Raw genomic sequence first — 24887 nt, forward strand, 5'->3', positions numbered from 1 at the left:
CCATCCTTGGGGTAATTTAAAACAGGACTGGACAAAACAGTGCAGAATATACTGTAGGGAAGAAGCATGGGAGGGTTGGGGGTAGGAGAGAAGATGGGACATCACTGGGTTCTTTCATCTCCAGGGTCTAGGATTCACCAAATGATAACTGGAATAACAGCTCTTGCTGTGAAACAACCGTCCATCCTGCAGTTGCTTTGGTTGCAGAAGAAGGGAAGAGCTGTTGATGCAACAAAAGAGTTAATGTGTTAAGTGCATGAAAGTACACTTAAGTCAGTAGGAGTCTTTCCATTAATTTTACTGGGCTTTGGACCAGACATGGGTTCCTCTATGACCTAGGTCACAAGTGACATGAGTTTTGAGGGTCTCCGTCTCATTCTAGCCAGCAGTTGTTTACATCACAAATCCAGTTTGGCATGATTGGCTATTGCTGCTCAAGAGAAGTCAGGAACTGGAAGAGCAGAGGGTGCTGCAGGTTAGGATTCAGGTGCATTGGCAGAGCTGTGTAGAGAAGACCAAGACAGGAATAGTAGGGGAAGCTGCAAGTTCAAAATAATAGACATGGAGGTGCTCTGATTCCATGGAGAAAAGTGCAGTAGAAATGCATAGGCAGATTAGCTGCAAAAAGGAAGCAAAATAAATAATTTGTTTAACATGAGCAAATACAGCACACGTGATGTTGAGTATTATTCCACCATGTTCAGACATATCTGCAGCTCAGAACTATTGGGGGGGGGGGGTGTTTGTTAAGCACAGGCCCATGTGGAGAGTTCTAGTTTTACAGATACTTGTGCTGAGAAGTGGAGTCATAAACCCAGGAAACACAGCTCCGATCCCCAAATGGGCTCTCTCGCACCGTAATGAGGTGAAAACAAGCCCTGGGTAAGAAACCGAATCCTTTCAAAGTGAGATAAAGAAGGGTGAATAGCAGAAACTGAGAAGGCCACAAAGCAGGGCATAGCTGAGGCCTCCAAACCAAAACCAAATTGGTGGTGAGAGAGATGAGATGTAGTGAGTGAAAAGGGAAGTGAAAAGACAAGAGGGATGGGACTAGCGGGCAGTGACTGAGAAAGAGTTTGAGTTGTGGTTTTCACTTGCTTGGATTCCTTCTACAAGCAATGCTCCTCCCTGGAGGAGAGACTGGATGATCAACTAGTGGTTGGCTGTGGTGTGGCAGGAGGTAGGTTATTGGACTAGAAGGATAACTAGTCAGCGCTGGTGTGGTGGCTCCTATGGGCTATGGAGCTGTTAGATGGGCAGGTTGGGGGAGGGAGATGGGCTGAGGAGGGTGTTGCGTGGGCAGGCTTGGCTGATGCCTTCAGCACATTTCCTCTCCTCCTCCCCCTGATATAGGGCCGCCCTGGGGGAAGTGCAGAGAGCTGGAGCCCCCGAGGGACAGACACAGCTTGACAGACTGTATCTCCCTCTGACACAGGCCCCAGGGCTCTGTGAATTCACACTTGGGCGGCATTCGTCTAAGTCTCCGGGCAATAAAGGAATTTTGAATCTGACTCGGACATGGCGCGGGGAAGCTTAGACAGACACCAAGACGCTACCTGCTCCCTTCCCCTGTGCTTCGACCCCTTGATCAAGGGATGTGTGAGGTGCACAGACCTGCCTGGACACTCCGAGGAGGACACAAGTAAGAGAAGAGCCTCTGGGTTCCCTGGATGGGGATCAGGCACCCATTGGGGATCGGCCCCCTCTTGAAGGGAAAGATTCCAGGGACTGCAGGAATGAGAGAGAGAGAAGGTGGAGATGGGTTCAGGAAGGCAGGGGAACTTCATCCTAAGAGGTGTGGGGAAAAGAAAAACGGAGGAATGGGACAGTCACCGACAGCCAGGGAAGGGGAGGAGGGAGAGCCAGAAAGGTGAATATGACCCCAACAGCTAGGGAGAGAGAGAGATCTCAACCCACCCCAGAGATGGAAAAGACAGGCAATATGAAAGGTGCCCCATCCGTACTATGGGCCCCATCCTTTAGGAGAGAGAAGGTAGGGGACTTGGACTATTACTTCCCTGTGTAAGGGGAGCAGAATGGGCAGATGTTGGGAATTACAATTGGTGAGGGAGTTTGCCCCACATTTGATGAAAATATTGGGATTATCCATTGTGTTTTAACTCCCCAGCCCCTGAGCCCAAAGCTGAGACCATCCAAGGTACCATGGGCAGGATTGCTGTCCTCAAGTCTGCACAGTAGGTCCCCTCGGGCTGACCACTGCCTGTCTTGCTTTAATTCCCTCCACAGCATGCCACACCAGCGTAGCTCCCACTTCAACCCAAGCACCAGCGCCTGGCCCAGGTTTGATCTTTGGGATCCCTGCTTTAGTGGGGCTAGTTCTGGTCCTGGCTGCACTCTGTGGATTGCTGACCTGTAAAGTGAGGAGGAGGCGGCAGAGGAAGAGGAGGATCCCTGATGAAAAGCCCAAGGGTAGGTGTCTTTATTTCATAGATTTTAAGGGCAGAAAGGATCGTTGGATCAGCTAGTCTGACCTCCAGTATAACACAGGCCAGAGAATTTCACCCAGTGATTCCTTCATCAAGCCCCGCCCCATGGAGCTGAACCTGAACACATCTTTTGGATAGACATTCCGACTAAGTGATGGAGAATTTACCACTTCCCTTGATAATCTGTTCCAATTACCCATCACTTAAAATGTTGTGCCTCATTTCCAGTTTGGACTCTGCTGACTTCAATTTCTAGCTACTCGCTCTTGTTATGCCTTTGCCTGCTAGATTAAAGAGCCCTCTAGCATCAGATACCTTCTTCCTCTGTAAACACTTTCGGCCGTGATTAAATCACTCCTTAACCTTCTCTTCCGTAAACTAAATAGATTGAGTTCCTTTAGTCTTTGTAAGGCAAGGAGGCCTCTCTGGGCTCCAAGTGAGATGAGACAGGCCAAAATTCTGTCCCAGCTCTTCTCCAGAGGCCCCACTAGCTTCTGCAGAAGCTCTCAAGAAAAAAAAAATTAAGAGTGAAATTTTCCAAGTGGCCTCATCTCAGCTCCATTTGTGCACTTGAAGCTTTATGGACACAAACACTTCCCACCCTTCCACCCCCCACCACCCTCTTATTTTGAGCATATTCATCTGTACGCACAGGTGATAGATGCTCGCAGAGGTTGGTACATATGAGTACAATGCACAAAATGCATTTGCTTGCAGGCTAAAGAGCACAGCCATTTGGGGGAAAGTTTCTTCAGTAATGCAGTAGGGCTCTATTGGAATTATTCTAAACCCTGCATCACTGAACAGAGAATGAAATCCTTTCTAGAAGCTTTTTTTAACCTGCTTTATAGAATTTTGCTGCAGAGCTATAATGCTCTATTAGATTTTATACATTGGTTCATAAAAACTATAGAGAAGTTACCATTTCCTATTCAATTCTGTGGATTTTTCCCCCAAGCTAGAAATATACACCCAATTGTTCATGCTTGCAAAGTTGTGCTTTTAACCCTAAAATAATAATTAAATGGCAAAACAGTTCATTAACACAGATGGTGGCCTGGTGATAGCTCATGCCATTCCAGAACATAGAGTTCAGCAAAACTCAAACTTCTGGAAACCACAAAATATAGAGTTCAGGTAAATACCCACACCACCTTAATTCTGCCCCCTGGGAGCTGGCAATACCCACTGGGAATTATCTGCATGCAGAGGCAGGTTTACAGTAAAACACAGGGTGCCCTGGCACGGGCCTCCCAAGGACAGGGGGCCCCAGGGCCAGGCAGCTGCGGGGCCAGAGGCTTGGTCCTACTGGCTCCTGGGGCTCCTGCTGCAGGCTCCCACCCACCGACAGCCAAGCTCCCTCCTCCCCCGCCTCCTTCCCCGAGCGTGCCGCGTTCCCGCCCCTCCCCGCGCTTCCCCCGCCGCCAGACAGTTGTTTGCTGGTGCTCAGGTCACTCTGGGAGGGAGGGGGAGGAGTGGGGCCACAGCATGCTCCAGGGAGGAAGCGGAGAAGAGGCGGGGGCGGGGCCTTGGGGAAGGGGGTGGAATTGGGTCAGGGCGGAGGGAAGCGCGGGGCCCCTGCAATCCTCCTACACGTACTCCCTGAGCCCCCTGCTGTGAGCCACTCAGGGCAGGAGGCTGGGAGCACCCCCATGACCCCAGCCCACACCCCCAGCCCTGACTCATGCACCCCCTCTCACCCCCCCACCCCCCTGCTCTCCCTGACTCCTGCCCCCCCCCCCCACATCTCCTCCTTACCCTGAGCACCAAACGGGAGCTCCTGCAGCCCCCCATACACATTCCCACCTGCACCCCTCACACCAAATAGGAGCTGCCCCAGGTAAGCTCTCCACATCCCAACCTCCTGCCCCAACCCTGAGCCTCCTCCTGCATCCTAACTCCTGGCCAGACCCTGCACCCTAACTCCCTCCCGGAGCCTGCACCTCCACCACTGACTCCTGCACCCCCTAACGCCCCCCAGCCACCTGCCCTCCCTGACTCCTGCATCCCCCTTACACACTTGCAGCCCTGACTTCTGCACACACACCCCACATCCCCACCTGCACCCCTCGCACCAAACGGGAGCTGTCCCAGGTAAGCACTCCACATCCCAACCCCCTGTCCCAGCCATGAGCCCCCTCCCGCATCCTAACTCCTAGCCAGACCCTGCACCTCAACCCCCAACCTACTCCTGCACCCTAACTTCCTCCCAGACCCTGCACCCCCAGCCCTGAGCCCCCTCCTGCACCATAAGTCCTGGCCAGACCCCGCACCCCAACGCTTTTTTACATATTTTTTTTTTTATAAAGTGCTCTTATTCAAAGCAGTTTACAATAGTTAGCTAACGGGACAAACAATATTTAGAAAGACCATTAAGGGGTCCGCCGAGACCCTCAGCGATTTTCAAGTGGTCTGTGGAAAAATAAGTTAGACTACAAAAACAATCAAAGTACCTCACTTTATTTTCATTTACTTCCTATTACTTATAGGAGGAGGATGAAGAAAAAAAGAATGAAAAACAGAGGCAGGGGGGGAGGGGCAGGAGATCAGAGAGAATATTCTTTTTCTTGTCTGGGTCCCAAGGAGGGGCCTCAGAAATGAAGCTGAGCACAGGGCCCCACTAACTCTAAATCCGCCACTGTCTGCATGCGCTCCAGCTGCATTCACTGTGGTAGTCAGAGCCATATTCAATGGTAGAGGAATATGTTGGAGCAGCTTGGAGGAGCTGTGATTGTGATATGAGGAGGTCTGGGTCTGAGTCCCCCCAGTGTGCGATCAAAGGAAGAGGTGCACGTGTGTACTTTGAGGGTCCTGTCAGGATCATTTCAGCACAGAATTGCATCAGTCATGTCAGTAGCAGGACACCGGGCTCTTCTTGCCATGGGTATCATGGGTAGTGAGGTGGGATGTGAGAGCTGTTGGTGGATTTAATGATTGGTAGGGGAAAGTATAGGTTTGGTGGTTTCCTGTGTGCAGGTGTGAAGGGGTTGTAGAAGGGTATGGAGTGGTTATTATGTTTTTCAAGTATAGTATTAGGTCAGGGGAGTAAGCTCCGTGTTGGAACATAGGGCAAGTGCAGGTAGCACCTATCCAGTACAGTAAAAAGACACAGCACAAATGTGTGTGTTATGGTTGTATTGGGGCACCACTCAAAGAGGGCGAAGATATGGGTGTTTACCTGAACTCTAGTTCCTGATTTTCTCAAGTCTGAGTTTTGTTGAACTCAGCATGCTGGAAGGGCATGAGCTATCACTGGGCAACCTGCACTCTGGGACAATGTATTTTCCCCCTTTAATTTCCTAAATTTTTAAACAGAAAGAGAAATGTTTGTTGGTAGGAGTTAGTGGCCATTTAGACAGGTGTAGTTCTCACCTAGGTTTGCAGTTGATATGCTACTGTGGCAAGGTAATAATTAAAAGACCTAGCTTTTATATTGTGCAATTCATCAGTAGCTCTCAGAGAACTTTACATCATTATCCCCATTCTACAGATGGGAAACTGATTTGCCAGGATCATCCAGCAGGCCAGCGGCAGAACTAGGAACAGTCTAAATACAGTGGTGTTTCCACTAGGCCAGTGGTTCTCAACCTTTTTGGGCTCAGGACTCATTTGTAAATGTTTATGTCCTGTCGCGGCCCAGTAAATAGTCTGGGGGTGGAAGCCCTGGGGTGGTCTTGGTTGGGTCCTGGCCCCCTGGTGGGTGGTAGCTCCTGTGCTGTGGCTGGCTGGACTTGGCTCTCCACTCCCAGCATTGCAACCTCCAGGGTTGCAGCACTGCTCAGGTTTGACCCCACCCCTCTGACTGGACCAAATTGGTGAGTGGAGTTCTGACCCGGCTCATGGGGTTGCAGTGCATCTCACTCAAATTTGGCCTATTGAGGCTCCCGTCATCATGACAGCTGGGCCAAACCTGAGTGGCCCTGGGACCCGTTAGGTTGTAGTGCCTGGAGCAGGGAGGTGAGCCCAGCCAGCCCTGTGGAACAGGAGCCACAGGGGCTGCCATGAGACCGACCCTTTGAAACATTCCCAGTTTTGGAAAATCCTGCACTAGGCCACCTGGTTGCTATGCAGTTCCTCAGTGCTTCTTCCCCCTCGCACATTCTGTTCCAGTGGAATGGGGATAGCCTTTGCAATGTGTAGTTGCTAACCGCTGGTGAGAGAAATCTCATCCACGGTCTATGTCCCAAAACCTTGACAGTTTTACTATATGTTTGTTACAGTAACTAAGTGTGGGAGAGAAGACTGGTGTGCGTCTCCTTTTCCACCCCCAAATCTAGGATTGCCAGGCATCCGGTTTTTGACCGGAACACCCAGTCGAAAAGGGACCTTGGCGGTTCCGATCAGCACCGCTGACCAGGCCATTAAAAGTGCGGTCAGTGGTGCAGCGGGGCTAAGGCAGGCTTCTTGCCTGCCCTGGTTCTGCGCGGCTCCCGGAAATGACTGGCATGTCCCTGCGGCCCCTAAGCACAGGGGCGATCAGGGAAGATCCACACGCTGCCCCTGCCCCAAGCACCAGCTCTGCAGTTCCCATTGGCCGGGAATTGTGTCCGATGGGAGCTGCGGGGGTGATGCCTGCGGGTATGAGCAGTGTTGCACTGCGCAGAGCTGCTTGGCCGCGCCTGTGCCTAGGGGCTGGACATGACGGCTGCTTTGGGGAGCAGTGCAGAGCCAGGGCAGACAGGGAGCCTGCCTTACCCCTGCTACGCCGCTGACTGGGAGCTGCCTGAGGTAAGCACCACCTGGCTGGAGCCCGCACCCCGAACCTCCTGCTCCAGGTTGGAACCCCCTCCTGCACCCTAACTCCCTCCCAGACCCTGCTCCCCCCTCCTCTCGCCCTCCCCCCCACATAGGGGTGATGTATATCTTAGCTAATTGTGTTCCGGATTTCAGATGTTTAAATCTGTTACCCTTCATCTCTCCCACCCCAGCTCGTGTGGAGGGACAGGTAGAGGGGCCCAGACACCCCACCAGGATCAGGGTCCCCAGATCCCAGGACCCACAGCAGGCAGGGAGCGGAGCAGGGCTCCCTCCGATCCCAGCACACATACAGAAGGGAAGCCCCCTTTCTCCAACTTCCTCCACTACTCCCGATTGCTCCTGTCTTCTCCCCTCCCCCATCACACATTCCCATTTATCCTCCTCCCCATAATATCTCACTGCAGACCCAAACCCCTCTGCCACTATCACCACCTACTCTTCCACCGCTCCCCTCCCAGGGAGTATTTGCATTTATAATTTATTTGCTTTTCAAATATAGCTTCATCATCTCCTGAATATTCTGCTGTACTCAGATTACATTTCTCCAAAAACATAACAAAACTTGAGAGGCAGCTTTTCCCCAAATGTTTACAGTTCAGTCTCAGATTTCTGCCCAGGGTAGGTTTCAAACTTCAAAGTTGCAAGCTCAGAGAGTTGTCAAGTAGTCCATTCATCTTACTGAGATGTTCTCAGATGAAAGAGAATACTCAATGGGAATGAATACAGCCTGAAACAATAACTCGGAGACACGTGAACTGCTCCATGGCAGTAGGTGTTCCCTTCCCCCCAGGCCAGGACTTTCTGATGTGCATCAAGCAGTGTGGTTTTGGTACATGCTCCGAGTATGCCTGTTCTAAGCTCCCCACATCCTAATTCACATGGGGGAGGAGGTAGGAAGAGGGGCTCAGACCCTCCAGCAGAGCCCCCCCCCAGCACCTGGCACACAACATGGGGAGTTAGATCGCCATAGATGGGCAGCCCCCACCCCTCCCGATCCTGGCACACAGCTCAGCTACCACGGGGGAGGAGGGGCAGGGAGCACCAGATCCCAGTTCACATGGGGGTAGGGAGAGGGGCTGAAACTCCCTCCCCTCTCAGATCATGGCGCACACACAAAGTAAGAAAGAATGTGGGGCTGACAGGAGCCCCTGCCCCTATGCTCCCCCAATCCCTATGCTGCTTACCCCCATGTCCTCTTCCCAGTGTCCCGCCCCCAAGCCTTTACCTCCCCTATCACTCATCCCCTTTCCCTCAATGCAGCCTCCAAACCCTCTCACCCCATTCACCTTGCTTCTCCACCCCCGAACATGCCCCTCCCTTGCCAGCAAGCATTCACATTCCCCCGAAATAAAAGAAAACCCGGACAGATTTTAGCAATTTGCCTCCCAACCTTTCCCAGATTTCTGCCCAAGGTAGGACAAATCTGACATGGGCTGGGTGGAGTGTCTGAAGAGCTCTTTGTTAGCTTGAAAGCTCATCTCCCTCATCAACAGAAGTTGGTCCAATCAAAATATTTCCTCACCCACCTTGTCTCTCTAATGGGCTGGGAGGGTCACCTTCAAAGATTTTCTGCTTATCCCTTTGACTATCCAGGGAAAGTTTGAAGGTTATCAAACCTGAGAACCCAACTCCTCTGTCTGCGCATGCTCAGTGTAATCTATTATGATCAAGAACAAACACGGGAAGCTTGGGACAAGTCTAACGGGAAAAGCAAAATCTTTTTCAAACAACATTTTAATTTGATTTCTCTCAAAGGGCTAATGGGTGCCCCACATGCTCCGTTGGGGTAACCCAAGCACAGGAGACCCTGGTGGGATGATGGGAGTCCTGGTTGGAGCTCTAGCCATCAGAAAAAAGTTGCCAGAATCTCTCAACTTTAAGAAAAGCTGTTTTTCTGGGGCTGCTTCTTGGGAACCTCTTGCTCAAATGGCTGTGAATTTGGATCACTAACAGAGCATTGTGCCCCCAGGAGTCACGCCAGATTTCAAGGCAATCTCATAACCATGTAGATTTTAGAGCACTTAGAAGAGTCGAGCTTTAAGCAGAAAGCTGGTCTTAACCTCAAGTATAACAGAGCTGTTGGGCTTCCCTCCCTTCCCTACCAGCCACAAAAGGGCCATGCTCCCTAATCAAAAGTCAGGCAGGGCCACTATTGGGTTGGGTGTGGCCATATCTCTTTTCCCTTGGGAGCTTGTGCCTCTGTGCTGACTCAACCCCACACTCTCTTCTCAGAAACTGTCATGCATAATTTCATGTCTCTCTGAGCACGTCAGAGGCTTCCGGGGAGGGGGTAAGATGTGCTGTTTTCCTGTTCTCTTCACCCTTCTGATTCTAAGTTTCTGTGCAGCATGGTGGGGGGAAAGAGGGGAAAATTCTCCCTGAATGTCACAGATAAGCCATCCCTGCATACTGACGCTGGCTGCATGACTGTGCTCCTCTCAGTATCAGTGGCAGCTAGGGTGAGAGATCATCAGGGGCCTTTCAGCTCCCAGGCAGAACACGTAGTTAATTAATTAGAGTGAAGTTTGCTGCAATAAGACACAAGCATTAAAATACTAAGAATGCTACAGGTGAAAGAATCTATCCATGAACGAGTTCGGAAGTGACAAGATAAGCAAGTATGAGGCGTGGAGTAGTCTTATAGTTTAAACCAGGGATCGGCAACCTTTGGCACACGGCGGGTTTGTTTACCTGACGCGTCCACAGGTTCAGCCGATCGCGGCTCTGACCGGCCGCGGTTCGCCGTCCCAGGTCAATGGGGGCTGCGGGAAGCCGAATCTGCGGACACGCCAGGTAAACAAACTGGCCTGGCCCGCCAGGGTGCTTACTCTGGCGGGCTGCGTGCCAAAGGTTGCCAAGCCCTAGTTTAAACATTCTCCGTACATCAGAAATTCCCTTAGCCCTGTTCCCAAAGCCTGACTGCCACAAACACAACGCTTCAGTATGCAATCTAGAAAGAAAGCTTCAAAAGACTTAAAATAGCAACAGGTACATATGTTTAAGTGTGTAACGAGGGGGCCAGAGACGTGAGAGGCTGAAAAGGGTCATTTTAAAATTAATTATAACTTCAGTATCATTTCATGAAATGACTTGAAATGTGAGGGAGTTGGGGGGACACCCCCACCATCCTAACAGCAATCAGAAAAAGTGCTGCTGAAAATCTTTTTATTTTCCTAAACTAACAAGGGGTGGAGATTGGGCTTGTAATGGAACTGAAACAGGGTCAGCTGCACTCCCTCATGGGCAGAGGCCACTCTGCAGCACCCTGCCGCTGTTCCCCCTGCTTCAGCGACCTCTTAAACACCACACACCTAGTTCAAAGGTAACTTAAAATATTCCCCTCCTGGTCCTTACACAGTCGGGCCTTCCAACCCCCAAGCTCAGTGTGTGTCTCTCTCCCTCCTTCCTAGAGCTGGGCCCCAGTTCAGAGTCTCTTCCAGTAGGAGTTGAGCCCTCTAGGTCCCAGCCCCTATTCATTGTCTCTCTCCTTTTAGTTAGGGAGGACCCAGCCCTTTTTCCCAGAGCTGGGTCCCAGTTCAGTCACTATACCCAGGCTTTCTATGACTGTAGCTCAGCCTTGTGTCAGGATCTTCTTCCTGCCTCAGCAGGCTACTCCCAGCCCTCCTAGCTGGGCCAACTCCCCCAGTGTTCGGGTCTTCCTTACAGCAACCTTGCTTGAATTTCCTCAGTCTCGTCCATGGCTTTCTTCCTGCTGCTCATGGGTAGAATCATCTGATTCAACCCAGTTGTGTCTCTGAAGTAATCAGGATTGGCTAGCCCCAGGCTTCCCTGCCAAAGGGGTGAGCCACCCTGTCACAGGAACCCTGGCTGCTGTGGTGCAAATAGAAATAATTTCTTGCTGGTACTGCACTCATGGGAGGGACGGGGGGTGGGCATGTGACTTCCCCACATGACCCTCCATGTGACTCCTCTCTGCCCTGTCCACAGCCCGGGGCCCCCAAGCTCTCCCCGTCCCCTCTGATATCCCCCTTTGTATATACAAACATCAACATGCTTAACTACTCACTTTCCCCCACATATGTAGTATTCAGTTTGTTTATATGGAATATGGGAGTTGGGTGAGGAGCTATTTCAGCATATGTATGACTTATTAAAAGACAATTTTTAAGTAGAACTGTATCCTAAACTGCTTTATGGTATTGTACGCATAGATTGCATTTCAATGGGGGATTCAACTTCCTTTATGAGAACAGAACAGACTCCTGAAACTCTTACCACAAAAGTGGTCCATACCCATGCAAATAGTCCCATTGTCTTCAGTGGGATTGAACAAATGATTAAGGGTTTTCAGGATTAGGTTCCAAGTTTGTCAATTGTTCTGGATGAAACTGACAATGCCTGAGCTGTCAAATCAGAAGGAGCTTCATTTGAATAAAGGTCGGCAGATGTGTGATAAGTCTTAGCTCCATTGCGAAGATGAGGAACATATTTTCAGCAAAGTTATTGGCAGATTCCTGAGGCAGCTGGTTTAAGGCCATCAGTGTCCGACATTATAATCTTCACTTATAGTTCTCTCATCTACAAAGCTAGAAAATGAGGCATGTGTTTTCTTTGTTTGCTGCTCCAGTTCCAGTTAACAAAATGTATGTTAGACTAGTTTGGCTGCAAAGAAGAAAAATTCTATGTGCACTGGGGACAACACCTGATTCCCATCAGGCTGCAGAACTGGGCTGACATCAGAATCCAAACATCCTCTGGTCAGTGCAAGCAGAGGCAGTCCTCTAATGATTTGGACTTGATGTGATGCAGTATGAATGTCATGGATAATTCAGACCAAGGGGGAGAAACAGAATCAAAAACATTGTTTAAATACCTTCTGTCCACCCCCCCACCCACACACACACCTCCCCTCTTGAGGACTCCTGACCAATGTAACAGCCCAATAAATATGCTAACAAACTTAAACAAAGCCTTTAAGTTTGTTAGCATATGTATTGTGCTGTTAAAGCCATATAAAGAATTAATGCCCTCCCTAGCCATGTTCTGCTCCTTTAAGGAGCAGAGCGCAGCCACCCCCCTGCAGAGGGAAAGGGGCTAGCTCCAAGTCTTTCCGGTACCCCATACCTGCTAAAAATTTCTTGCCAGTACTGCATACACCCTACTTGCACTCCTGCGCTGAGACCTTAACTACAGAGGCAGCTGCCTCTCCATCACCTGTAGATGGGAGGGGATTGTGCATGAGAGGGGCTTGCCAGCTAGAGAAGTGGACACTGAAGGGTGGTGGCATCTGCATGGGAGGCATTGGCAGCTCTCTTACGGTATGTCTACACTGCAATTAAAAACCCATGGGTGGCCCGTGCCAACTGACTCAGGCTCAGGCTAAGAGGCTGTTTAATTGTAGCTTAGCAGGAGCTCTGGGACTCTCCCACCTCATTGGGTCCTAGAGCCCAGGCCTCTGCCTGAGCTCGAATGTCTAAACCACAACTGAATAGTCTCTGAGCCCCAGTCAGCTGGCATGGGGCAGCCATGAGTTTTTAATCACAGTGTAGACATACCCATGAGGGCTTGTCTGCACTGGAGAGATCAGTCAGTGGTAAAGCAATTGATTGTCCCACCACCATGTTAGTATGAGTGTCCACACTTAGGCTACCTTAAACTGGTTTAGGTGAGGTGGTTTGAGAGATGACGGCTCCCTTAGTGTGTTGACTGATGGTCCCCTTTTACACCCCACTAGCCATGTCTCCTTCATCCAAAACCCCCATAATAGGAGGGGATCACACATAGCTCGCATAGGCCAAGCTCATTTCACCCACCATCCCTCCATTCCTTCCACAAGCTCCCAGTGGGCCACCTTCCCATCCCTCTCTATTTCAGGAACTCCCTGCAACTGCCCTTAATCTCCCCCCTGCTAGGGGCTCTTTGTGCCCCCATGCTAGCATCCTCCAGTCTCCCCCCATCCACCAGGGGTTCTGTGTGCCCCCATGACCCCTTTTCCCTCCCCCCAAAAGTCCCCCATTCTCTCTTCCATGCCAGGGGTTCTGTTCCCCCCACTTTCCCCTCCCCTCACAGCAAGGTCCCATGCCAGGGGCTCTGTGTGTCTTCCCTCTCCTCTCCCTCCACAAAGCACCTGTCTTCCCTCCCCCGCCCATTGGAAGGGAGGGTTGGACAGCCCTCTCTCCCTCAGCTGGAGCAGGTTTTGAGGAGGCAGGACTTTAGGAAGGAGGAAGGAAGGGATGAAGAAAGCCTCCTTCTCTCTCCTCTCCGTCTGGCTGCCCCTGCTGGCTGCCTGTTCACCCCGCAGGGAGAGCAATTATTTCTCTTCTGTATTCAGGGTGTCAAGATGTTATATGCTGATGGGAGGGTGAGCAGGGGTATTGTCATGCTGCAAGATGGTAGTGGGTGCTACCCCCAGGTGATAGACGCTCCAAGTGTTCCCCATTGTCCCTCTGTAGATGTTCTGATCATCCCCAGAATCAACAGAGGTCTAGCCATTGAGTCCAGGAACATTCCCCGAAATGCTGGCCTGGATCAGAGGTGGTGTTCAAAAGTTATTGTGTTACAGATAAACAAACCAAGAAATGCTGTTGAGTGTAAGGCCTTGCAATCTCAGCCAACTACCCTTCCCCAGAAATGTCCTCCACCCACTTTACCCCATTCTCCTCCCACCCCCAAAAGACACCCTCCCTGCTCTGCAGAGCCTCACCCAGCAACCCAGAAAATGCAATCTCTGTCCCCGCATAGTGCCCCATGGTGTCCCTCCGATGCGCTCCCCCCACCCTGCAGTGATGCCCCAGAGGTTTGCAGCCAGCAGAAGAAGCAGAGCTAGTAACTAGGGCCAGGGCTTTCTCTACACTAGAGAAGGCAGCATTGCAGTCGATTGTTCCACTGCTCACAGAGCGCCAGCTGTGCCAGTGTGATGCATGCGTACAATTCAGGCTAGCCCAGGTCTTACCCCCACAACATCTGGGGGTAAGTTACCTCAAGTTCTGCCTCCTTAGCAATCATCTGACTCTCTTTTGAGCATGGATGCGAGGTGTTCTTCTGCAGGTTGGGAGGGAAACTGTCAGTGTAACCTGGCTAATGCAGACATGGTCTCTGGAAGGTGGGATGGGGAAGAAAGGCAGAACTCCTCCTTGTCACACCTTTCCCACTTGTCACTGGGAGCACAAGAATAGTTTGGCAGCTGGGATGAAGGTTGAGGGCCTTGTCCTGAGGTGGGGAGGGGATCTGACAGCTGAATGGTTGTTGGAGCTGCCCACTGACAATAGAGGGAGTGCCCACTGGTGACATTCACTGGCCCTTTACCCCCCCCCTTCACTGTAGCACCCCACCTCCATCTTGCATGTGCTCCTGCAGGAGGATGTCATGGAGGGTAGCTCAGCCCTGAACTATACAGCCCACCGTGGCTTGTGCATTATTAATCAGGTTTTTTCCCCTTGTAGAAAGCCTGGACAGTGTCATTTCCTGTGAAAGCCAGGCCTGTAAGGGACCAAAACTGCCAGAAGAAGATGATCTCGTACTGGCCACATGCCCACACGTGAATGGCGCCATGAAGCATGCTGGGCCAACAGGAAGAGGAGATTTCTCAAAGAGGAAGCCAGTCTTCCAAGGTGGGGCAGGAAGTGATGTCATTAAGCTCTCTGTTCTCTCCGCCGGCAACGAAGAACGTGACCATGGCTTTCCCCTACCAGCAACAGAGCTGGGGGCCACTGTCTTGGTGACCACAAAGACCATTCAGAATAACTGCACCACTGAGGAGAGACCATGACAGCAGGCAAAATAGGGCTGGCTCTAGCTGGTTGCCCCCTGAAAGTGACAAAAATCCCTTCATTTGGGTGGATAAGCTGTTGCATGGAAATGACTTGAATCAGAACGAGACTTTTGCCTTAAATGAGGTCAGCCTCCTATGCCTTTTATGTAACCCTTCTGCCAGGCCGAGTTGATAGCAGCAAGGGCCGGGTTCAGTACATAGGGGTCCCCTCCCAACAGCGTAACACAAAACCAGCTCGAGCCCCCACCCAGTGACCTGGGAAAATCTTACACACGCCCCTGGGTGCCTCGAAGAGACAATACTTCCCCTCTCGCAAGCACTGTCTCAGTGTAGCAGAAAATGTTTAATAACCTGAGGCAAGCGACATAGCATTGAATTGGGAAAACACCACAACTAGAGTTCATAGACCAAATCATGAGCGAAGACCCACCCCAGCAAATTGGGCCATGTCCTTTCCCGTTGGTTCTTGAAACCAGCAACCCAAAAATCACCCAAAGTCCCAAAAGTCCAACACCCCCAAAGTCTCTTGGGTCCAGCAACCCAAGAATCACCAAAGTCCCAAAAGTCCAACACCCCCCAAAGTCTCTGTCCCTGGTCAGTGCAGCCCCAGAGTTCAAAGGGGGGCATGCAGGGTGTTAAGGGGCACCTTACGTGATCCGAGGCCGACCGGCCGCCTCTCCATGGGGTTCCACCGCAGCCTTCTCCACAAGCCGCTCCACTCCACCAGCCGTCCCGTGAGCCGCTCCTGCCGTCCCACGAACTGCTCTGCTCTATCAGCTGCTCCGCTCCCCAAACTGTGAACCGCTCCAGCCGTCCCCAGAAACAGCTCTGCTCCGCTCGCCGTTCCTTGGGTCGCTCCAACCGTCCCCGCAAGGCTCCGCTCTGCTAGCTGCTTCTCCAGCCATCCCTGCAAACTGCTCCGCCAACCGCTTAGCAATATGGCTTCAGGCTCCCCCACTAGTTAACACAGCACTGAGTGATCTCAGCTCTTAGTAACTTTAGCTCTTTTGTGATTTTAGCTAGTAGTAGGGGAGCCCCAGTGCTGGTGCACTATTGGCCCAAAGTAAATATGCTCAGCAGCCTGTAACTAGACTCCTAATGGAATCAAAGTTAGCTTTGACATTCAACAGTGGAGAGAGGAAGAGGTGCAATTGGTGTTTCAGGCTCACAAAAGGTGCCCGCACCACCAAGTACAAATACCTGCCCCCAGCCTCTCTCAATTCACTAGGTTTTGTAACCCATACCCCTTGTCAAGTGAGTGCTACTTAGTTAATGGTGAGTCCGTCTGTCATACAACAGTTCCACTGGCCTTGATTCACAGAATCAGGGTAACAAAACTTTATTCTTCCTGCCCCAATAACAGAGAAACTGGGGATCCCACACCAGCCAAAGTAACCACTTTCAGTTGCTGTTGTCTCATGCCAGGCAGGTGGGTGTCGCCTATGCAAACAAGATCAGCCCCTGAAGTTCTTTTCCACACTTGCCATAATTTACCCCAGATGTCAGGGTAGAGGTCATCCTGACTCTGCTTACATTTATATTTCCCCTTTCACATGGTGGTTGAAGTCAGGAAGTCCCAGTTACTCCCCTAACCAGTGGTGGTTACTTGAGTCAATTGTATTGTCCCTGGTCCGTGAGCTCTGTAGCTAGAGAAGCTAGAAGAGAGATGGCACGTGAGGAAAAGTGATTGTTCAGAGCCAACATACCAATTGCATGATTGCTGCACCGCTAGGCACTGGCGAACTAGCGTCCACATTTTAAGGGGATAGGGTGTGTTGTGTGGGGGCAGAGAGGGAGTCCTAGGAAGAGTGGGTCTGTCACATATCCCTCCCCCTGTTCAACGCCAAGGGGTTGGGCAGCTTGGGATGCCAGACAGTGCACACGTGACAAGCCATCGGCGTTGCCATGATGGCTCCCTGCTCTGTGTTGCACACGGAACTGGAAAGATTGGAGGGGTAAGAACCATCTGGTCATCCTTGTGTCCTTCTCCTTATTCCGCTGCATCCATTGAAGAGGGGCATGGTCGGTAATGAGGACAAATCTGCGCCCGAGCAGGTAGTAGCGCAATGTTTCCATGGCCCATTTTACAGCGAGGCATTCTCTCTCCACCACTGCATATTTTTGTTCCCTTGGAAGGAGTTTCCGACTGAGGTATAGAATGGGTGTTCCTCCTCCCCGACCATCTGTGATAGAACGGCCTCCAACCCTACTTCCGATGCATCCATCTGCAGGATAAACTCCTTGGTGAAATCAGGGGCTATCAGTACGGGGTTACTGCAGAGGGCAGTCCGTAGGTCTGTGAATGCTTCCTCTGCTGCGTCAGACCATCTCACCAGATCAAGTCCACGGGCTTTCACTAGGCCTGTCAGGGGGCTTGGCCTTGTGGCAAAGTGGAGGATAAATCGTCGGTAATACCCCACCACACCTAGGAACACCCGGACTTATTTCTTGCGACTTGGTCGGGGCCAATGTTGGATGCCCTCTAACTTGTTCACTTGGGGTTTTACCAGACCTTTTCCCACAACGTAGCCAAGATATTTGGCCTCTGTAAACCCTACAGTGCACTTGGCAGGGTTTGCTGTAAGGCCAGCTCACCTGAAGGTATCGAGGTCTGCCTCCACTTTCTCCAGGTGGGTTTCCCAGTCTGGAATATGAATGACCACATCGTCCAAGTAGGCAACAGCATAACTGTTACGTGGGCATAATAGCTTGTCCACGAGGCGCTGGAAGGTAGCTGGGGCCCCATGTAGTCCAAAAGGGAGGAAAGTATATTGAAAAAGACCCTCTGGTGTAGAGAACGCAGTCTTTTCCTTTGCATCTTCTGCAAGGGGAATCTGCCAGTACCCCTTTGTCAAGTCTAGGGTAGTCAAGTACCGGGTATTACCCAGACGGTCCACTAGCTCATCTATGCGAGGTATGGGGTACGCGTCGAACTGGGATACTTCGTTTAGTTGCCGGAAGTCGTTGCAAAATCTTGTGGTGCCATCAGGTTTGGGCACCAACACGATTGGGCTGGACCACTGTGGGATTCTTCGATGATCCCCAACTCCAGCATTTTTTTTACTTTTGCTTTTATTTCCTCCCTTTTTGCCACTGGCACCCAGTAGGGCCTCAAATTGTTACTCTGGCCCCAGGGTGCATGACAATGTGGTGATATGTCTCGGTTGTTCGACCCGGTTTTGTCGAGAACACATCTTGGTTCCGGAAGATCATCTCAGACACCTCATTCTTCTGGTCTGGTGTTAAATTGGGAAACACTCTCACTTGTTTGGAAGGCTTGTTTCCAGTCTTTTTGGACCGTTGTGCATGCCTCTTGTGCATGCCAGGGTTTCAGAAGGTTAATGTGATAAATCTGTTCTTGTTTTCTGCATCCTGGCTGCCGCACCTTGTAGGTTACTTCCCCCATGGGTTCAGCCGCCTCATAGGGCCCCTGCCATTGGGCCAGAAGCTTGCTTTCTGCCGTGGGTACCAACACCATGACCCGATCCCCTGGTTGGAACTGTCGCACTTTTGCCTGGCGATTGTAATGGGTTTGCTGGGCCTCCTGTGCCTTCTCCAAATGTTCCCGTACAATAGGGGTAACCCAGGCTATCCGGTCTCGCATCTGCATTACATGCTCTATTATATTTCTCCCCTCATTGGGTTCCTCTTCCCAGATCTCTTTGGCGATATCTAGTATGCCATGGGGGTGACGCCCGTATAATAACTCGAAGGGGGAAAACCCAGTTGAGGCCTGTGGTACCTCCTGGATAGCGAACATAAGGTAGGGTAGTAGGGTGTCCCAATCCTTCCCGTCCCGACTTACCACCTTCCTTATCATAGCCTTGAGGGTTTGGTTAAACCTTTCTACCAACCCATGAGTCTGCGGATGGTAGACCGAAGTTCTCAGGGTATGTATATGGAGCAGCATACAGAGGTCCTTCATTAGCTTAGACATAAATGGGGTTCCTTGGTCAGTTAATATCTCCTTTGGTAGCCCCATTCAGGCAGAGATCCCTACCAGCTCTTTGGCTATAGTTTTAGAGGCCGTGTTCCGCAGAGGGACGGCTTCTGGGTAGTGAGTAGCATAGTCCAAAACAACAAGTATATATTGGTGGCCCCAAGCCGTCTTCTCCAGGGGTTCCTCTAGGTCCATGGCTATTCGCTCAAAGGGGACCTCTATGATGGGAAGGGGTACTAAAGGTGCCCTCAAATGGGGATGGGGACTGTGCAGCTGACACTCCGGGCAGGAGGCACAGTACCTCCGCACTTCTTCGTGTACTCCGGGCCAGAAGAACGGTCATAGGACTCGTGCCAGGGTCTTCTCTACCCCCAAATGCCCCCCAAAAAGATGACTATGAGCAAGACTTAATACAGCATTCTAGTGTTTTTGAGGTACTAGGATCTGCTGTACCTTCTGCCCCTATACTGGTGCAACCCGGTATAAGAGATCCTTCTTCATTATGAAGTAGGGTCCTGGTCCCTGGGTTTTTCCTTCCACGGGGACCCCATCTATTTCAGTCACCTCCTTCCTGATGTTGTCATACATGGTTTACCAGTTCCCGCAACATAGCTCGGTCTTGAGCAGTCTGGTCCATCAGCAGGCGATTAGTCTCTTGCTGCAGCCGCACTGCCTCCTGTTGGGCGGCTGCCTGGACACGGGTAGCCTCCTGCTGGGCCGCCATAGCATGTATCAGTGCCTGCACTACATCATCCACTGTGGTGAAAAAAAATAAACCCTCTCCCTTTTTTTTTTTTTTTTTTTAAATCACCCTCCTTCTTCCGTCGCGCTGTGCACCCCAAGATCCCCTCCTGATACCAGTGTGACAAAGTTCCTCCTCTATCTTGGTGGGTCCTGCGCTTATTGGTGGATTTTCTTGCCTCAGAGATTCACCATGTGGGTTGGGGAACAGCCCAGAGACCTTCCCCTCTGGAAGAACCCACAGTCCAGGTCAATTGGGAGGTTTGGGGGGAACCCGGGCCTGCCCTCTACTCCGAGTTCCAGCCCAGGGCCCTGTGGACTGCAGCTGTCTATAGTGCCTCCCGTAACAGCTGCATGATAGCTACAACTCCCTGGGCTACTTCCCCATGGCCTCCTCCAAACACCTTCCTTAGTCTCACCACAGGACCTTCCTCCTGGTATCTAATAACGCTTGTGCTCCTCAGTCCTCCAGCGGCACACCCTCTCACTCTCAGCTCCTTTCGCCTCTTGCTCCCAGCTCCTCACACTCGCACCACAAATTGAAGTGAGCTCCTTTTTAAAGCCCAGGTGCCCTGATTAGCCTGCCTTAATTGATTCTAGCAGCTTCTTCTTAATTGACTCCAGGTATCCTAATTAGCCTGCCTGCCTTAACTGGTTCTAGCAGGTTCCTGATTACTCTAGTGTAGCCCTTGCTCTGGTCACTCAGGGAACAGAAAACTACTCATCCAGTGACTAATATATTTGCCCTCTACCAGACTCCTGTACCCCACTGGTCTGGGTCTGTCACAGGGGACACTCTGTTCTGAAATAAAAGTGACTTTAATCCAGAATAGTTGCTAGAGAGAATTGAAGAAGCTGTTACAGGGAACAAAAGCCCGAATTCCTTGCTGCAACAGGTGTCTCAGACTTTCTCACAGCAGTCCTGACAGGGTAAGAGAGCAAAGCGCTTTAACTAAAATACATCTTCACCTGGCTGGTGGTGTAAAGGTTAGTGCTTAACATGGCTATGCAGGTGACCTGGATTCAAGTCCCAGTCTCTCATTCCCTTATGGCTGGGAGTGCTGCAGAAACTGGGCTAAGTGCTCAGCATCTTCTTCATGGGAAGCCCACATTCGATTGCCTGTCTATGGTGGTGCGTAGGGTAGGTGTAGCTACAGGCCACAGTGCAAGGCAGGCTGCAGCCACAATAGTCACTGTGGTGTGTAGATACAAACCACAGTGAAAGGCTCTGGCAGTGGAGAGCTGCCGGAGCCTTTCCCCACTGCCAGAGCTTTGCAGTATGGCAGAGGAAGGCTCTGGCAGTGGGGAGGCAATGGAACACTATATAGCAGCACAGATGTGGTGAGAGGCACTGCTTGGGCATGTAGGGAGATGTGTAGGGTACATTCCCTAGTGTTCAGATGTGTGGGGTGCTGCACTCTACTCACGTAAGCCGTGCCTCACTGTCAACACCGCTGCTTAAACCCATACTAGCAGGGCATACAGTGTCTCTACAGGCCGCCCTAAGTGTAGACGTACCGTCAGCATGTCGTTGTCTCAGGCCTGGTCTACACTACGAGTTTAGGTCGACTTTAGCAGCGTTAAATCGAATTAAGCCTGGACACGTCCACACAACAAAGCCCTTTTTTTTGACTTAAAGGGCCCTTTAAACCGGTTTCTTTACTCCACCTCCAATGAAGGGATTAGCGCTAAAATTGGCCTTTGCGGGTCAGATTTGGGGTAGTGTGGACAGAATTCGATGTTACTGGCCTCCGGGAGCTATCCCACAGTGCTTCATTGTGACCGCTCTGGACAGCACTCTCAACTCAGATGCACTGACCAGGTAGACAGGAAAAGCCCTGCAAACTTTTGAATTTCATTTCCTGTTTGCCCAGCGTGGAGAGCACAGGTGATCACGCAGAGCTCATCAGCACAGGTAACCATGATGGAGTCCCAGGATCGCAAAAGAGCTCCAGCATGGACAGAACGGGAGATACGGGACCTACTCGCCAGGGGAGATGAATCAGTGCTAGCTGAACTCCGTAGCAGTAAACGAAATGGCAAAATATTAGAAAAGGTCTCAAAGGTCATGAAGGACAGAGGCCATAACAGGGGCATACAGCAGTGCCGCATGAAAATTAAGGAGCTAAGGCAAGCCTACCACAAAGCCAGAGAGGCAAACAGAAGGTCCGGGGCAGAGCCGCAAACATGCCGCTTCTATGCAGAGCTGCATGCGATGCTAGGGGGTGCAGCCACCACTACCCCAACCGTGTGCTTTGACTCCGTCAATGGAGAAGCACGCAACAGGGAAGCGGGTTCAGGGTACGAAGAAGATGATGATGAAGACAATGAAGATAGCTCACATCAAGGAAGCGGAGAAACCAGTTTCCCCAACAGCCAGGATATGTTTATCACCCTGGACCTGGAACCAGTAACCCCCGAACTCACCCAAGGCGTGCTCCCAGACCCTGAGGGCACACAGGGGACCTATGGTGAGTGTACCTTTGTAAATATTACACATGGTTTAAAAGCAAGCGTGTTTAATGATTAATGATTAATTTGCCCTGGCAATCGCGGCCAGTACAGCTACTGGAAAAGTCTGTTAACGTGTATGGGGATGGAGCGGAAATTCTCCAGGGACATCTCCAGAAAGCTCTCCTTCATGTACTCCCAAAGCCTTTGCAAAAGGTTTCTGAGGAGGGCTGCCTTATCCCGTCCGCCATGGTAGGACACTTTACCATGCCAGGCCAGTAGCACGTAGTCTGGAATCATTGCATAACAAAGCATGGCAGTGTATGGTCCCGATGTTTGCTGGCATGCAGACAACATCCATTCCTTATCTCTCTTTGTTATCCTCAGGAGAGTGATATCATTCACGGTTACCTGGTTGAAATGGGGTGATTTTATTAAGGGGACATTCAGAGGTGCCCATTCCTGCTCGGCTGAACAGAAATGTTTCCCGCTGTTAGCCACGCGGTGGGGGGGAGGGGTGAAGTGATCATCCCAGAGAATTGGGTGTGTGTGGGGGGGGGGGTAGTTGGGTTTGTGCTGCATGTTAACCCGGAAACCCCAGCCCCTCCTTTTACATTGCAAACCCATTTTAAATGGCCAACCCAACGGGTCCTTGGTATGGGAAATGAGGGCGCTGCTGTTTGAAATCATTCCCACGTGTTATGAAGGTTAAAAAAGCCAAAAGACTGTGGCTTACCATGGCTGCCTGCAAGCCGAATTCTGTTGCCTGGCACTGCATGAATGATCTCTCACACCAAACCGGCAGGCTCACAACATAAGAGGAAAAATGCGACCTTGTAACGAAAGCACATGTGATGTGTAATGTGAACAGCAAAATTTAACGTGAAAGAGTGTACCCATTGTTCTCTAAAATGTGTCTTTTTTAACCACCTCTCCCTTCTCCTCCACCAGCTGCAAATGTTTCTCCTTCGCAGAGGCTAGCGAAGATTAGAAGGAGAAAACAGCGGACTCGGGATGATATGTTCTCGGAGCTCCAGATGTCCTCCCACACTGAAAGAGCACAGCAGAATGTGGGGAGGCAGTCAATGTCAGAGTGCAAAAAAGCACAATATGAATGAGAGGAGAGGTGGTGGGCTAAATCGCAGGCTGAACAGAGCAAGTGGCGGGCTGAAGATGATAGGTAGCATCAGCTTGCAGACAGAAGGCAAGAGTCGATGCTCCGGCTGCTGGAGTATCAAACTGATATGCTCCAGCATATGGTTGAGCTGCAGGAAAGGCAGCAGGAGCAGAGACCGCCGCTACAGCCCCTGTGTAACCAACAGCCCTCCTCCCCAAGTCCCATTGCCTCCTCACCCAGATGCCCAAGAACACAGTGGGGGGCCTCTGGCCACCCAGTCACTCCACCCCAGATGATTGCCTGAGCATCAGAAGGCTGGCCTTCAATAAAGTGTTAAAGTTTTAAAGTGCAGTGTGTCCTTTTCCTTCCCTCCTCCCTCACCCATCCCGGGCTACCTTGGCAATTATCCCCCTAGTTGTGTGAGGAATTAATAAAGAATGCATGAATGAGAAGTAACAATGACTTTATTGCCTCTGCAAGCGGTGCTCGAAGGGGGGAGGGGAGGGTGGGGTGGTTGGTTTACAGGGAAGTAGAATGAACCGGGGGGGGGGGGGGGGGAGGGTTCATCGAGGAGAAACAAACAGACGTTTCACACCGTAGCCTGGCTAGTCACAAAACTCATTTTCAAAGCTTCTCTGATGCGCACCGTGCCCTGCTGTACTCTTCTAACCGCCCTGGTATTTGGCTGCGTGCAATCAGCGGCCAGGCGATTTGCCTCAACCTCCCACCCCGCCATAAATGTCTCCTCCTTACTCTCACAGATATTGTGGAGCACACAGCAAGCAGCAATAACAATGGGGATATTGGTTTCACTGAGGTCTATCTGAGTCAGTAAGCTGCGCCAGCACGCTTTTAAACGTCCAAATGCACATTCTACCACCATTCTGCACTTGCTCAGCCTATAGTTGAACAGGTCCTGACTGCCTGTGTACGGCTTCATGAGCCATGGCATTAAGGGGTAGGCTGGGTCCCCAAGGATAATGATAGGCATTTCAACATCCCCAACTGTTATTTTCTGGTCCGGGAAGAAAGTCCCTTCCTCCAGCTTTCGAAACAGACCAGAGTGCCTGAAGACGCGAGCATCATGTACCTTTCCCGGCCATCCCACGTTGATGTTGGTTAAACGTCCCTTGAGATCCACCAGGACTTGCAGCAGCATTGAAAAGTAACCCTTGCGGTTTATGTACTTGGTGTCTTGGTGCTCTGGTGACAAGATAGGGATATGGGTTCCGTCTATCGCCCCACCACAGTTTGGGAATCCCATTGCAGCAAAGCCATCCACTATGACCTGCACATTTCCCAGAGTCACTACCCTTGATATCACCAGGTCTTTGATTGCCTTGGCAACTTGGATCACAGCAGCCCCCACAGTAGATTTGCCCACTCCAAATTGATTCCCGACTGACCAGTAGCTGTCTGGCGTTGCAAGCTTCAACAGGGATATCGCCACTCGCTTCTCAACTGTGAGGGCTGCTCTCATCCTGGTATTCTGGCGCTTCAGGGCAGGGGAAAGCAAGTCACAAAGTTCCATGAAAGTGCCCTTACGCATGCGAAAGTTTCGCAGCCACTGGGAATCGTCCCACACCTGCAACACGATGCGGTCCCACCAGTCTGTGCTTGTTTCCCGGGCCCAGAATCGGCGTACCATGCCATGAACCTGCCCCCGTAACACCATGATTTGCACATTGCTGGAGCCTGTAC

The 24887-nt window shown here is 51.1% G+C and overlaps 1 protein-coding gene across 1 annotated transcript; it reads left to right on the forward strand.

Moving 5' to 3' along the window:
- Nucleotides 1-1359: 1359 nt before the first annotated feature.
- Nucleotides 1360-15375, forward strand: TNFRSF13C (TNF receptor superfamily member 13C). The gene is made up of 3 exons (XM_034757456.1): nucleotides 1360-1642; nucleotides 2248-2430; nucleotides 14609-15375. Exons 1-3 carry the CDS (start codon nucleotides 1519-1521, stop codon nucleotides 14932-14934), a joined length of 633 nt encoding a protein of 210 aa, XP_034613347.1. The 5' UTR covers nucleotides 1360-1518; the 3' UTR covers nucleotides 14935-15375.
- Nucleotides 15376-24887: the final 9512 nt, after the last annotated feature.

The sequence above is a fragment of the Trachemys scripta genome, chromosome 1 (assembly GCF_013100865.1).
Source record: "Trachemys scripta elegans isolate TJP31775 chromosome 1, CAS_Tse_1.0, whole genome shotgun sequence".
In the NCBI taxonomy this organism is placed as follows: domain Eukaryota; kingdom Metazoa; phylum Chordata; order Testudines; family Emydidae; genus Trachemys; species Trachemys scripta.